The sequence below is a fragment of the Bos indicus x Bos taurus genome, chromosome 2 (genome assembly GCF_003369695.1).
Source record: "Bos indicus x Bos taurus breed Angus x Brahman F1 hybrid chromosome 2, Bos_hybrid_MaternalHap_v2.0, whole genome shotgun sequence".
Lineage (NCBI taxonomy): Eukaryota > Metazoa > Chordata > Mammalia > Artiodactyla > Bovidae > Bos > Bos indicus x Bos taurus.
The window spans coordinates 124,774,114-124,786,380 of record NC_040077.1 but is presented as its reverse complement, the minus strand read 5'-3'; the positions used below and the strand labels follow the sequence as shown (position 1 = coordinate 124,786,380).

Genomic DNA, 12,267 nt, shown 5'->3' with positions numbered 1-12,267 from the left:
ATTCTATACTTAACCTTTGGAGCAACTGCCAAGCTGTTTTTCGAAGTGGCTGAACCATTTTACAATCCCATAGCAATGTAGGAGGGTTAAAATTTATCCACATCCTCACCAATGCCTGTTGTTTTCCATTTTTTTAAATTGCAGCCACCCTAATGCCTCTATGGATCTTTTGCACAAACTCAGCAAGACCTTCCACTGGATGCCCACCCAGGAGATAATCAAAAAACAGTATTATCTGAGAACCAGAAGCAGAGTTTCTGAAACAGATGCTGTGCTGTGTGCTTAGTCACTTAGTCTCATCCGACTCTTTACCATCTGAGACACCAGGGAAGCCCCCTGAAACAGGAATGGCACTGAAGTATCTAGAGACACACACAATTATTATCACTAAGTAGTGGGCTTATCGTGATTATTATTTCTAGCCTTCTGCTTTCATGCTTTTTCAAGTTTTGTGAAATGAACATTTGAAAATGTGCCCCGCAGCCATTTCCTCCCATATAAGTCATACAAACCAGGGCTGGTATTTTTCCAGCGAAAAGGTGATCACTAAAAACACTTAATCTGGCCCAACTCTCTCAACTAAAAGAGAAAAAAACTGGACCCAGAGGGAGAAAATGACATAGGCAAAGGCTATGAACTACTATTATCTCGACGACGTTTGTTAGATGGCTAACGGAAGACCAAGGTAATGTCTTCCCTAGATGCCTACCTATGCTCTTTTCAACTTCTTTGCACCACACTGCCAAAAGTCCTGTTATCAAGTCCATTTGATAACACATCAATGCATCTCACAAATATTAATTCAGTAATGACTTGACAACTTTATAAACTCGAAGGCGCAAAAACAAAAAGAACAAAACAGTGAGCTATTGATAGAATGACGAAGGAGGGCAGAGAAGTTTTCTCTGAGCTGAAGTTTTACTTCAGCTCAAGTCTACTATTATTAGACTTGAGAGTGAAATGTCAGTGCAACAACAACAAAAAAACCATAGATTCATACATCAAAAAAAAAAAAAAAATCCCCACAACTCTAAATGACTAAGGGCACCCTGGCCATCAGCATCATGGACAGAGCGGCCCACTCCGCCCCCCGCCCCCTTATTACCCATCTTATTGATGCTAGTAGTCCAGAAAAATGAAAGCTTCCTTTGGGTGTTTAACAATAACATGAGAGAAGGAATGGTGAGGTGGGGGTGGACGCCACGCCTAGTTCTGATAGATCCAAGAGCCGAAACCCTGGCTACTGCCTCTGTTTCAGCTTTTCCCCAATCTCCTCCATTATTTTTCTCCAGGCCTTTGACCCTGGAGCCCTTGCTAGGGGTTGGCTAAGAATGGGCCCGCCCCTCTGCCAGGATTCGCCACAAACTACAGGAACCCCGCCTCTCCCTCGTATGATTCGCTACTCCTGGCTTCATCCCGCCTCTCCAGCGAAACGATTGGCTGCCTGACCAGCAGGGCCGTTAGCGCCTGCGGAGAAGCTGCGCCTAAGGAGAAGCTGCTCTTCAGGTCACTGGAGGGGTGCTTCAGTGACATCAATGGCAGCCACGGCGTTGGCGGCGCGTACCCGGCAGGCCGTCTGGAGCGTCTGGGCAATGCAAGGCCGAGGCTTTGGCTCGGAATCGGTACGCCAGCGGCAGGGTCTGCTGCCCCAGCCCTGAGCGCGGATTCCTCCTCTCCCCCCACCCCGCCGGCGTCTGTACCAATGCCCCCCTCTCTCTCCGCAGGGAGATAATGTTAGGTCCAGTGCGGGCGCGGTCCGGGACGCCGGTGGGGCCTTCGGAAAAAGAGAGCAGGCCGAAGAGGAGCGATACTTCCGGTGAGGCCCTGGGGACCCCAGCCCTAGATCCCTCACGGCCTTCCAGTCCCTCTTCAATTGTCAGTTGCCCCCACGCATCCCTCCCTAGCGTCCTGCGGCGTCCCATCCACACCCGACCCCACCCCACCTCACCCCGCCAGGCAGACCCAACAGGCCCCTGAACCTGTTAACACTCAAGGCTTGAGGGCCCGACTGTCGCCACCTGTGGGCTTCCGGTGTCCTGCTGAATCCCACGGCCCCCATATCCAAGTCATTTCCACCTGCGGGTCTGCAGACCTCGACTCATGTCTTCCTGAGTCATCTGCCGTCTCCACCCATGGAATTCTACCCGCATCATGCAGAACGCCCCCCAGATTCCTCCCAGAGCGTCTAGATCCGACGGTTCCACTATCTGCAGACTCACTGAGCCTGACTCTCTCAGCCTTCATCCCAGGCCGTAGATTGCCAGCCCCGCAAGGATGGATTCCCTGATTCTTCAGACCCTCAGCCATTTCTAGACGCTTCTGCCTCTGCAACTCGCCTCAGCGAGTGGGGTCGTAGGAGCATGTGGCAGCTGCACGTGGTTGGGACACCCATCCCCCCTTTTCTTGGAGACTTGGCCGGCTCCGCCCAGCCCAGCCCAGCCTTTAGGAGCATGGATTGGGCTGGGCCTGTCTACCCTGTTTACCAACCTCGAGTTATCTTATACTGACTTGTATCCACCGTGGGGAGCAGCGTGGAACTAATCTATCTTCTGCTGTCCTTGGCCTATCTTTTCTCTTCTGCCCTCTCTCGCTCACTATTAAGGATTATCACCATGGCACCTGTCATACCAGAGAGACAAGGTGCAGCCCTTAGAGACCATCTAATTGGCCTCCCACATTTTACATTTATGGAAAACAGAAGCCTATGTGTGGCTAAACCAACATTTGAATCATCCGTTCTTGAGACCTAAATTGGACTCAAGAGACCACTTTTTATTTTTCCTCCCCTTCATTTTGGCCTTTACAGAGGGCCTTGCAGTCCTCAGGCAAAGACAGCCCTAGATAAACTGTGGTAAGACACATATATTTGTCCTTTGCAGCACCTTTATATCTCCCCACTTCCTTTTGCTCTTTCCCCCCCCCAGAAAGGGATTCTGTTCTCTGGGTTGTTTCTCTAATAAGTCCTTCAGGTAGGGACTTAAGTTAAACCTCTCTGGAGTTTTCTACTGAATCTGAAAGGACTCCTTCATTAGCGGAGGAATTTCAGGCACTAGCACCAGGACAAGATGGAGCGGCCTGGTAGGCTGCAGTCCATGGGGTCTCTAAGAGTCGGACACGACTGAGCGACTTCTCTTTCACTTTTCACATTCATGCATTGGAGAAGGAAATGGCAACCCACTCCAGTGTTCTTGCCTGAAGAATCCTAGGGATGGGGGAGCCTGGTGGGCTGCCGTCTATGGGGTCGCACAGAGTCGGACACGACTGAAGCGACTTAGCAGCAGCAGCAGCAGCACCAGGACAATGGAATCATTTTTGGCCATCTCCTGTAAATGTTGTATCTTAGGATGGAGTCGTCGTTCATAGGGGCTTGAAGAGGGTAGAAGAGGATGGCAAGCCAGACTCCTGTGGGGTTGGGATGCCTGTTCTTTGCCTTAGGTATTTCAGGTGCTTAGAGATTTCTTTGGGATGAAGAACTGGTATTAAACCAAGAGCCACTCTGTCCTTGTAGAGCTCGTGCTAAAGAACAGCTGGCCGCCTTGAAGAAACACCATGAAAATGAGATCTCTCATCATGCAAAGGAGATTGAGCGCCTGCAGAAAGAAATTGAGCGGCATAAGCAGTCGATCAAGAAACTAAAACAGAGTGAGGATGACGACTAAGTGCACAAGTTCTCCACAGAATGGCTACCTATTATCGCCCACTTCTATGTAGACATAATTCTGGTTTAACCAAAATCAACCTGTGTGCTTCCAACAAATTATAATAAATTGTCATTAGTGAGCTGTGTCTAATGCGTCTGTCTGAAGAGGGGTAAGGGGACGCACTACTGGGCCACTAAAATGAATCAGAAGACAGGGTACCCGCAGTAGGGAACTTGGAGACAAAGCACAGTGTGAGGAGTGCTGTGCAACAGAGGCAGGAAACGGCATGACACGGGGAACAGAAAGCCCCTTTTCCCCGTCAGACACTGGTCAAGAGGCGTCGGAGAGAGCTTCCTAAGGGATAAATGTCAGTGTATAAGGTCAAGAGCAGCCTGGAAAACAGGAGTGGTTGCTTCAGTTCAGTTCAGTCATTCAGTCATGTCTGACTCTTTGTGAGCCCATGAACTGCAGCACGCCAGGCCTCCCTGTCCATCATCAACTTCCGGAGTTTACCCAAACTCATGTCAATTGAGTCGGTGATGCCATCCAGCCATCTCATCCTCTTCTTCGTCCCCTTCTCCTCCTGCTCTTAATCTTTCCCAGCATCAGGGTCTTTTCAAATGAGTCAGCTCTTCGCCAAAGTATTGGAGTTTCAGCTTCAACATCAGTCCTTCCAATGAACACCCAGGACTGATCCCCTTTAGGATGGACTTTAAAAGTTTTAATTCAAGGCACCATCAGTAATAATACCATTTTGCATCTAAAATGGATTAGACAACTCCATGTGAACTAATTACCCTTGTTCTAATTATCCTCATGCAGGTTGAGAAGGCTGGAATTAGAAATCATGTGTCACCTTGGCATCCAGGTGATTAGACTCCTAATCTGTTAACAGCACAGAATTAGAATTATCACTGAAGTTACATTTTGCTTTGCCAAGCATCCTCTTGCTTTAGACTTTAAGGCCTTGATTATTATACAAACTATTTGTGTAACTCTTTTAGACAAAAATGCAAAAAACAACTTCAAGTGACATGGGCATTGGCAAGATATTTTCAGTTCACCAGTTCAGTGGTAGATCATTTGCCCCAGAATTGTGATGTCATTTGTTTTAAGACAGATGACTTTTTGTTTACACGAAAGGTTTTAGGACCATTGAGTGATAACATCTTGGACAAGTCATTGACCCTATCCTTGCAGACCAGACACTTGATGGCTGTTTCTAAAACTTACCCATAGTGCTACTGATGGAAAGTTTATTTCTAGATACTCTTGAGGTATGAGTGCTGAGATTCTAGTGGCCAGCAACAAAATGACCTTAAAGATGAGGTATAAGAAATCGTCAAACTAACTCACATACCTTTTTAAAATTTTGAAACACTGCAAAATTTGAAACATTTAAAAACTGGTTGAGGAACAAGTAACATCTTCCATTTTGGACTTTGTGACCAAAAAAAAAAAAAAATGGCACACAAAATCTTGGGAATTCTCTGGTGGTCCAGTGGTTAGGACTCTGCTTTCACTGCCATGGGCTTGGAGTTCGATTCCTGGAAATAAGATCCCACATGCCCCGAGGCCAAACAGGCAAAGAAAAAAATTGAAGATTATAGTGTTTTGTGACTTCTTATAATCAATACTTTGCTTATTGGGAATGATGTTCCTAAGTTGATTCCTCAACAGCAGTGTATCATCTGGTCTTGTCCTATGTTTTAAATAAAAATCAGTCTAAAGATGATTGAATCAAAGAGTTGAAACTTTAAAATGAAGACAAGGAATCATGAGTTCAAATTTTATTTTTTTTTGCCTCACCTGGCAACATGTGGAACTTCCCCATCAGGGATCAACCTGAAACCCCTGCAGTGGAAGTCCAGTGGTTAAAACTGAGTTTCAACTCTTTAAAAAAAGTTTTTGGAGCTGCCTAATTTAAAACTACCTGAGCTTTATGAAAATGGTAACTCATGGTCTTTTTGTTAGGACATACCTGTGGTTAGTTTTCCTATCATGCTATAGTAATGGAAAGATATAACTGTTTTAAAATACTTTAAATTTTTAAAACAAATATATGTTAAAATCCTAAGATAATTTATGTGATAGGAACCAGTTACCACAGACACAGCACAGGTCATGAGATTAACCAAAGACCCAGAAGCACCCTCAGGTGGTTCTTAGAATTTGGGAAATACTACAGCAAGGGATTCTTAAAGAAGCCGCAAGGCAGCGGCAGCAGCAGCACCTGGGAGCTTGTTAGAAACGCAGATTCCCAGGCCACAGCCCAGACCCGCTGAAACTGAGGGCGGAACCCAGCAATGTCATTAAACAAGCTCCCCCAGGTGATTCTGATGTGCCCTGAAGTTTGAGGCCCATTCTAAATTCTAATGAAATTTGCTGACATTCTTGAGCACAGGGCACTTTTAATAATCGTCAGACATAGGCAACATATTTGTCAACATAGGCAGATTATTAAGTACAATGAAGATAACTATATAATATAGTTTTTAAATACTATATCTATTTGGTTGTGCGAGGTCTTAGTTGCAGCATGCAGTCTAGTTCCCTGACCAGGGATAGAACCTGGGCCCCCTGCATTGGGGCACAAAGTCTCAGCCACTGGAGCACCAGGAAAGTCTCTAATATAGTTCTTAATATGAATGCTATTTTAGGACTTTTTAAAAAATTATTAAGAATTATTCTATACAAAACATATTAGCATTTTCGAACATTGCATTCCACAGAATACAATTTGGAAAATGCTACAGTGGTTTATTGCATTAGTAAAAATCTTTTTGTTTACAAGTAACAGAAACCAGCACTGGCTGGCTTATGGAGGAGAAAAACAGTAATTTACTGGAAGAACAGGCTATTGGCTCACAGAATCTCAAGACCTGAACAAACAAAACTCAGGAAAGGCAGGGGCCAGAGAAGCCCTGAAAAGTGCAGGAGATCTGTCTAAGCTTTCTAACCACCTGTGTCAGAAACATTTTTTTAAAAAAAAGAATTTCTATGGAATTTTACACGAGATTAACAATTATTTAATAATTGCATGAAAATTTATGGAGCACTTTATAATTATTTACTCATTAAATCTCATGATATTTCTGGTAAATAGGTTCATACACCATAAGCTTAATTTTATAACCAAGGTAAACAAAAGCAGGGAATTGGGAATAACTTTCTCAAGGTCACACAAGCAGGTTTGTGCTGAGCAAGGACTTTACTTCAGAACTCCTGTTCCCATAGTCTTGAGTTGCAGTGGTTCAGCTACCTGTTAGCTCCCTCCTCAACGTGGAACAGGTTGGGGGTGGTGGGTCTTGCCAGGACCATTGGGGATGACCCAGGGTTATCCCACTATTTTCAAATATGCACTGCTGCATATTCTATGGATTCCAGTTTCATACTTTTAAAATGTATTCATTTAATTTTCAATATAAAAATTTTATTTAGTATCTACTACATGCTGGACACTTGGTAAACACTGGGAATTCAACTACAAAATAATTCCCACTCCTGTCCTTATTGAACCCACAGCCTATTGGCAAAGTCAAGTGGTTAAACAACAATGTCGTTTTAATGGGGTGAATTTAGAATGTTGGGGGAGGTCGTGGGACAGGCACTCAGTGCAGACCTGGGAGAGACAAAACGGCAGCCAGATAAACAGGAGAGACTGGCATTCAAGACCGAGTGACAGCCTCTGGCACTGGGAGAGGTCCTTGGCTCCTGGGGAGTCGACAATAGTTCAGCCTTTCTATCTGCTGCACGGAGGGATCGCTGCAGGCTGGGGAGGAGGGAGTATAGGAAGTTCTGTGACTCTGCCCAGGGCTGAGCGGCCGCCTGTAAGCTGACTCAGTCACCGTGTCCCACTCCTCAGTCCTTCCTTTCTTCTTTCCATCCTCTCCCCCTCCTTTGCTCCTTTCCCTCTTCTTTTTAAGCACAGTCCTTTACTAGAGCAGAAAACACCTAAACCACTTTTACCCTTGAGGAGTCTTCAACCTCAAACATCAGAAAGGAACAAAAAGCTTGGGAACAGGCAAAGGAACAAAGAAGTACAAGGAGACTTATGCCAACGCTTCACACGCTGGGCTACCCAACACAATCTCGCAATTAGCAGATGCCACAGGTTCCCCCTTGCTCATCATCCTTTTTATTAACTTGAGATAAAATTCACATGACATAAAATTAATCATTAACCATTTAAAGTGTAAAATTCAGGGCATTTAGTATATTCACAATGTTGTGCAAACATTGCCTCTATTTAGTTCGAGACATTTTCATCACCCCAGAAGGAAATTCCGCACCCATTAAGCTGTCACTCTCCATTTCCCCCTCGACCCAGCCCCTGGCAACTGCTAGCCTGCTTTCTGTCTCCATAGACTTGCCTATTCTGAATCAACATGCAAATGGAATCATACAGTATGTAACATTTTGTGTCTAGCTTCTTTCACTTAGAGTAAGGTTTTCAAGGTCCATCTGTGTAACATGGTTTAAACTTTTTGTATTTATTTTTGACTGCACTGGGTCTTCGTGGCTGCACGTGGGCTTTCTCAAATTGCGATGAGCAGGGGCTTCTCTCTAGTTGCAGTGCTTGGGTTTCTCATTGCGATGGCTTCTCATGGCTCTAGGGTACATGGGCTTAGTTGCCCTGCAGCACATGGAATCTTCCCAAACCAGGAATGGAACCTATGTCACCTACATTGGCAAGTGTATTCTTAACCACTAGACCACCAGGGAAGTCCCATTCCATTTTTTAAAATTATTTATTTTTAATTGAAGGATAATTGCTTTATAGTATTGTGTTGGTTTCTGCCAAACATCAACATGAATCATCCATAGGTTTACATATGTCCCCTCCCTCTTGAACCTCCCTGCCACCTCCCTCCCCATCCCACACCTCCATTCCATTGTTTAATAGCAAAATAATATTCCATTGTGTGGCTATATCACACTTTTGACTATCCATTCATCAACTGATGGACATTCAGCTTGCTTCCACCTTTTGGCTGTTGTGAATAGTGCTGCTAAAAATATTCCTGTACAAGTATTTATTTGGACACCTGTTTTCAGTTCTTTTGGATAAATACCTAAGCGTGAAACTGCTGGATCATAGAGAAATTCTATATTTAACCTATTGAGGAACTGCCAATCTGTTTTTACACAGCAGCATTTTGCATTCCCACCAACAATGTACAGAGATCCAGTTTCTTCACACCTGCCGGGGTCCAGCCCCGGCTGATCCAGGGTATTCGAAGGGGAGACGGCTTAGGCGACTATTTAAATGAGCACAAAGTAGTAAAGTAGGCAGGCTCTGGTTATGGGGGTAGATGCTCGAGGATTTCCAGGGGGACTCCTGAGGCTCGATCCCGCCTTTGCGTACTGGAGCCTCCTTCCTCATGACCTTTGCCATGGGCGGAGTACCTCACTCTGGCCCCCAACACACACCCTCACTGACATTTGTTACACATGATTTTTTGATTCTAGCTATCCTAATGTGGGTAAAATGGTAGCTCGTCATGGTTTTGATTTGCATTTCTCTGATGATCAATAATATTGAGCATCTTTTTGTGTGCTTATTGGCCATTTGTCTGTCTTCTTTGAGTAAACATCCCTTCGAGTCCTGTGCCTATTTTGAATGCGATTATTTGTCTTCTTGTCATTAAGTTTCCAGGATTTTTTAAATTAATTAATTCATTTGACTGCGCCAGGTCTTAGCTTCAGCACACAGGATCTTTAGTTGTGGCATGCATACTCTTAGTTGTGGAATGTGGGATGTGGCTCCCTGACCAAGGATGGAATCCAGGCTCCCTGCATTGGGAGCTTGGAGTCTTAGCCACCGGACCACCAAGGAAGCCCCCAGAATTCTTTATATATGATGGCTACTAGACCTTAACTGGACTTCACTGGTGGCTCAGACGGTAAAGCGTCTGCCTACAATGTGGGAGACCTGGGTGCAATCCCTGGGTCGGAAAGATCTCCTGGAGAAGGAAATGGTAACCCACTCTAGTATTCTTGCCTGGAAAATCCCATGGACGGAGAAGCCTGGTAGGCTACAGTCCATGGGGTCGCAAAGAGTTGGACACAACTAAGCAACTTCACTTTCACTTTCAGACCTTAATTAGCTATATAATTTGCAAAATTTTCTCCCACTCTGTGATTTTAGATGAGGTCATGACAGTGGGACCCTCACCGATGAGATTAGTGCCCTTCTAAGAAGAGACATCAGTCAGCTTGCTTACTCACTCTCTGCCATCTGTGGACAACGAGAAGGCAGCCATTTGCAAGCCAGGACGAGAGCTCTCCTCAGAACCCAACATGCTGGCACCTTATCTTGGACTTCCAGACTCCAGACTATGACAAAACAAATTTCTGTTTTTTTCAAACTTACCCAGTCTACGATATTTTTTATGGCAGCCTGACCTAAGATAGGCATCAAAAATATTCACAGAAATAAACTTTGAGAAGTCTTTACAGTTAGCATCAAGAGAAATACACTTGTTCACAGTCTTTGACTCATGAATTTGCTCCTAGAAACGTAACCTAGGAGACTAATCAGGAATATAATGCAATATTTTGTATGTAAGAGTTTCATCTCACTTTGACATAAAATATTGAAAAATGTCTAGCAATAGATATTAATGAATGTGACACGTGAACATTCTACAACCATTAAAAATTGTTGTAGGGGAATTCCCTGGTGGTTCAGTGGCTAAAGCTCAACTCTTTCTGCCACAAGACATCAAGAACCTTCATGAAGACATCAAGAGCTTCATTAAAAAAGAAGAAGAATTACTAAAAAAAAAACCTATCAGTAAAATCACATTATTATGTACTTTAAACAAATTAAGTTTAAAGGATATTTAATTTTTGAAAATCATCATGAATTATAGTAAGTAGAAAAAGCAGGCTCCACACCCATACACAATTTATATGCTGTTTAGTCACTCAATCGTGTCAGATTCTTTGCAACCCTGTGGACTGTAGCCTGCCAGGCTTCTCTGTCCACAGGATTTCTCAGGTAAGAATACTGGAGTGGGTTGCCATTTCCTTCTCCAGGGGATCCTCCTGACACAGGGATCCAACCCAAGGCTCTTGGGTCTCCTGAATTGGTAGGCAGATTCTTTACCACTGAACCACCTGGGAAGTCCACATAATTTATATACTGTAAATATAAGCATAGGTTAAAGAATTAGTATATAATAGTAACATTATATTTATATATAATAAATATACGCAAAAATAAAAGCCAATATGTTAACATTGAATCTCTCTTGGTAGTAGGATTAGAATTTCAAAGGGTTTCCCTCTACCCCCTTCTTTCCCCTCTTCAGTTCTTTGAAAGTATCTTTTTTTTAAGTTACAAATGTACTACATCTTGGCTTTTAAGCGATTATTAAATAAGTGTAGTGTATAAAGTCTTATAATTTCTCTATTATCCCTTTATCTCAGAGGTAACTGGATCCTAACAGTTTGTTGCAAACTGCATATATTTCCAGACTTTTGTTGCGTCTGTGTAATCACCAACATATCTACATCATTCTGAATGTATCACCGTGCATTTGTTTTTTGTTTCTTTGTTTTAACCTAACATTAAATTCAGCACATCTTTTCATTTCACGTAGAGCACCTGCAATACAGCACGAATAGCTATCTCCTTCTGCTTCTGTGCGGCATTATGTTTCCTTGTGTAGACCAATCTGTTTATTACTTTAACCAGTCCTCTTTGATGAACATTTTGGTTTCTAGGTTTACACTTTTACAGCAATAGAACAATGAACAGGAGTAATACCGGTTTAGAGTAGAAAGCATGAAAAACCTTTTTTTAAAGGGGGGAGGGGATATCATTTCGGGTTATTTCTTTTGTAGCTTTATCCTTTTCTGTACTTTCCAGTATTCTGCAATAATATATGTTACATAATTTGGAAAGGAAAAACGTGAACTAAAACCAAAAGTTGATTAACAGAAGAAAAGGAAACAAGTGCGAAAAAAAGAAATGGAAAGCTAACGGCGTAGTCCCCGCCCCCTCCCCTGGGGGTGGGATCGACGGAGGGAGGGGCGGGCCGCCGAAGTTCGCACCAATCAGAGGACGGTTGATTAGCGAGGAGAATTTGGAGACACTCCACGCCCAGCAATCAGCCTCGGGGTTATGCTTCCCTAAGCGGCCTGGAAACCAGCCTGGGCCTATCCGGAGTGCCGCTGTGAGCTGCTACTGGCTGCCAGATAGCCCCGCCCATCTTCCTGCTCATTGGCAGCCACGGTTTTCGTAAGGAGAGCCTGTTGCTGAGCAAAAAGAAGTAGGCGCCGCAGCTTTTGCTCGGGAGAGACTTTTAGAGCGCAAAGGTACTGGGCGCCCTTGGGTCAGAAAAGCAACATGACTAACCTTCTTTTATTCAGTCCCTGCTAAATGCCAGGCTTCGTGCTCCAAAGTTTTAAATTTAATTGTCATGACCACTTTCTTGAACACCCAACTATCTACCAGTCACTGAGCTAGGTACTTTAAAACAAGAACAGTTTAGTTCAGTCGCTCAGTCGTGTCCGACTCTTTGCGACCCCATGGACTGCAGCACGCCAGGCTTTCCTGTCCATCACCAACTCCCCGAAGTCTACTCAAACTCATGTCCATGGAGTTGGTGATGCC

At 44.1% G+C, this 12,267-nt stretch overlaps 1 protein-coding gene across 1 annotated transcript; it reads left to right on the top strand.

Moving 5' to 3' along the window:
• Positions 1–1,420: 1,420 nt before the first annotated feature.
• Positions 1,421–3,780, top strand: ATP5IF1 (ATP synthase inhibitory factor subunit 1). Its single transcript, XM_027518892.1, has 3 exons — positions 1,421–1,622; positions 1,725–1,816; positions 3,509–3,780. The coding sequence occupies exons 1-3, from the start codon at positions 1,536–1,538 to the stop codon at positions 3,657–3,659; spliced, it is 330 nt and encodes a 109-aa protein (XP_027374693.1). The 5' UTR covers positions 1,421–1,535; the 3' UTR covers positions 3,660–3,780.
• The last annotated feature ends 8,487 nt before the right edge of the window (positions 3,781–12,267 follow it).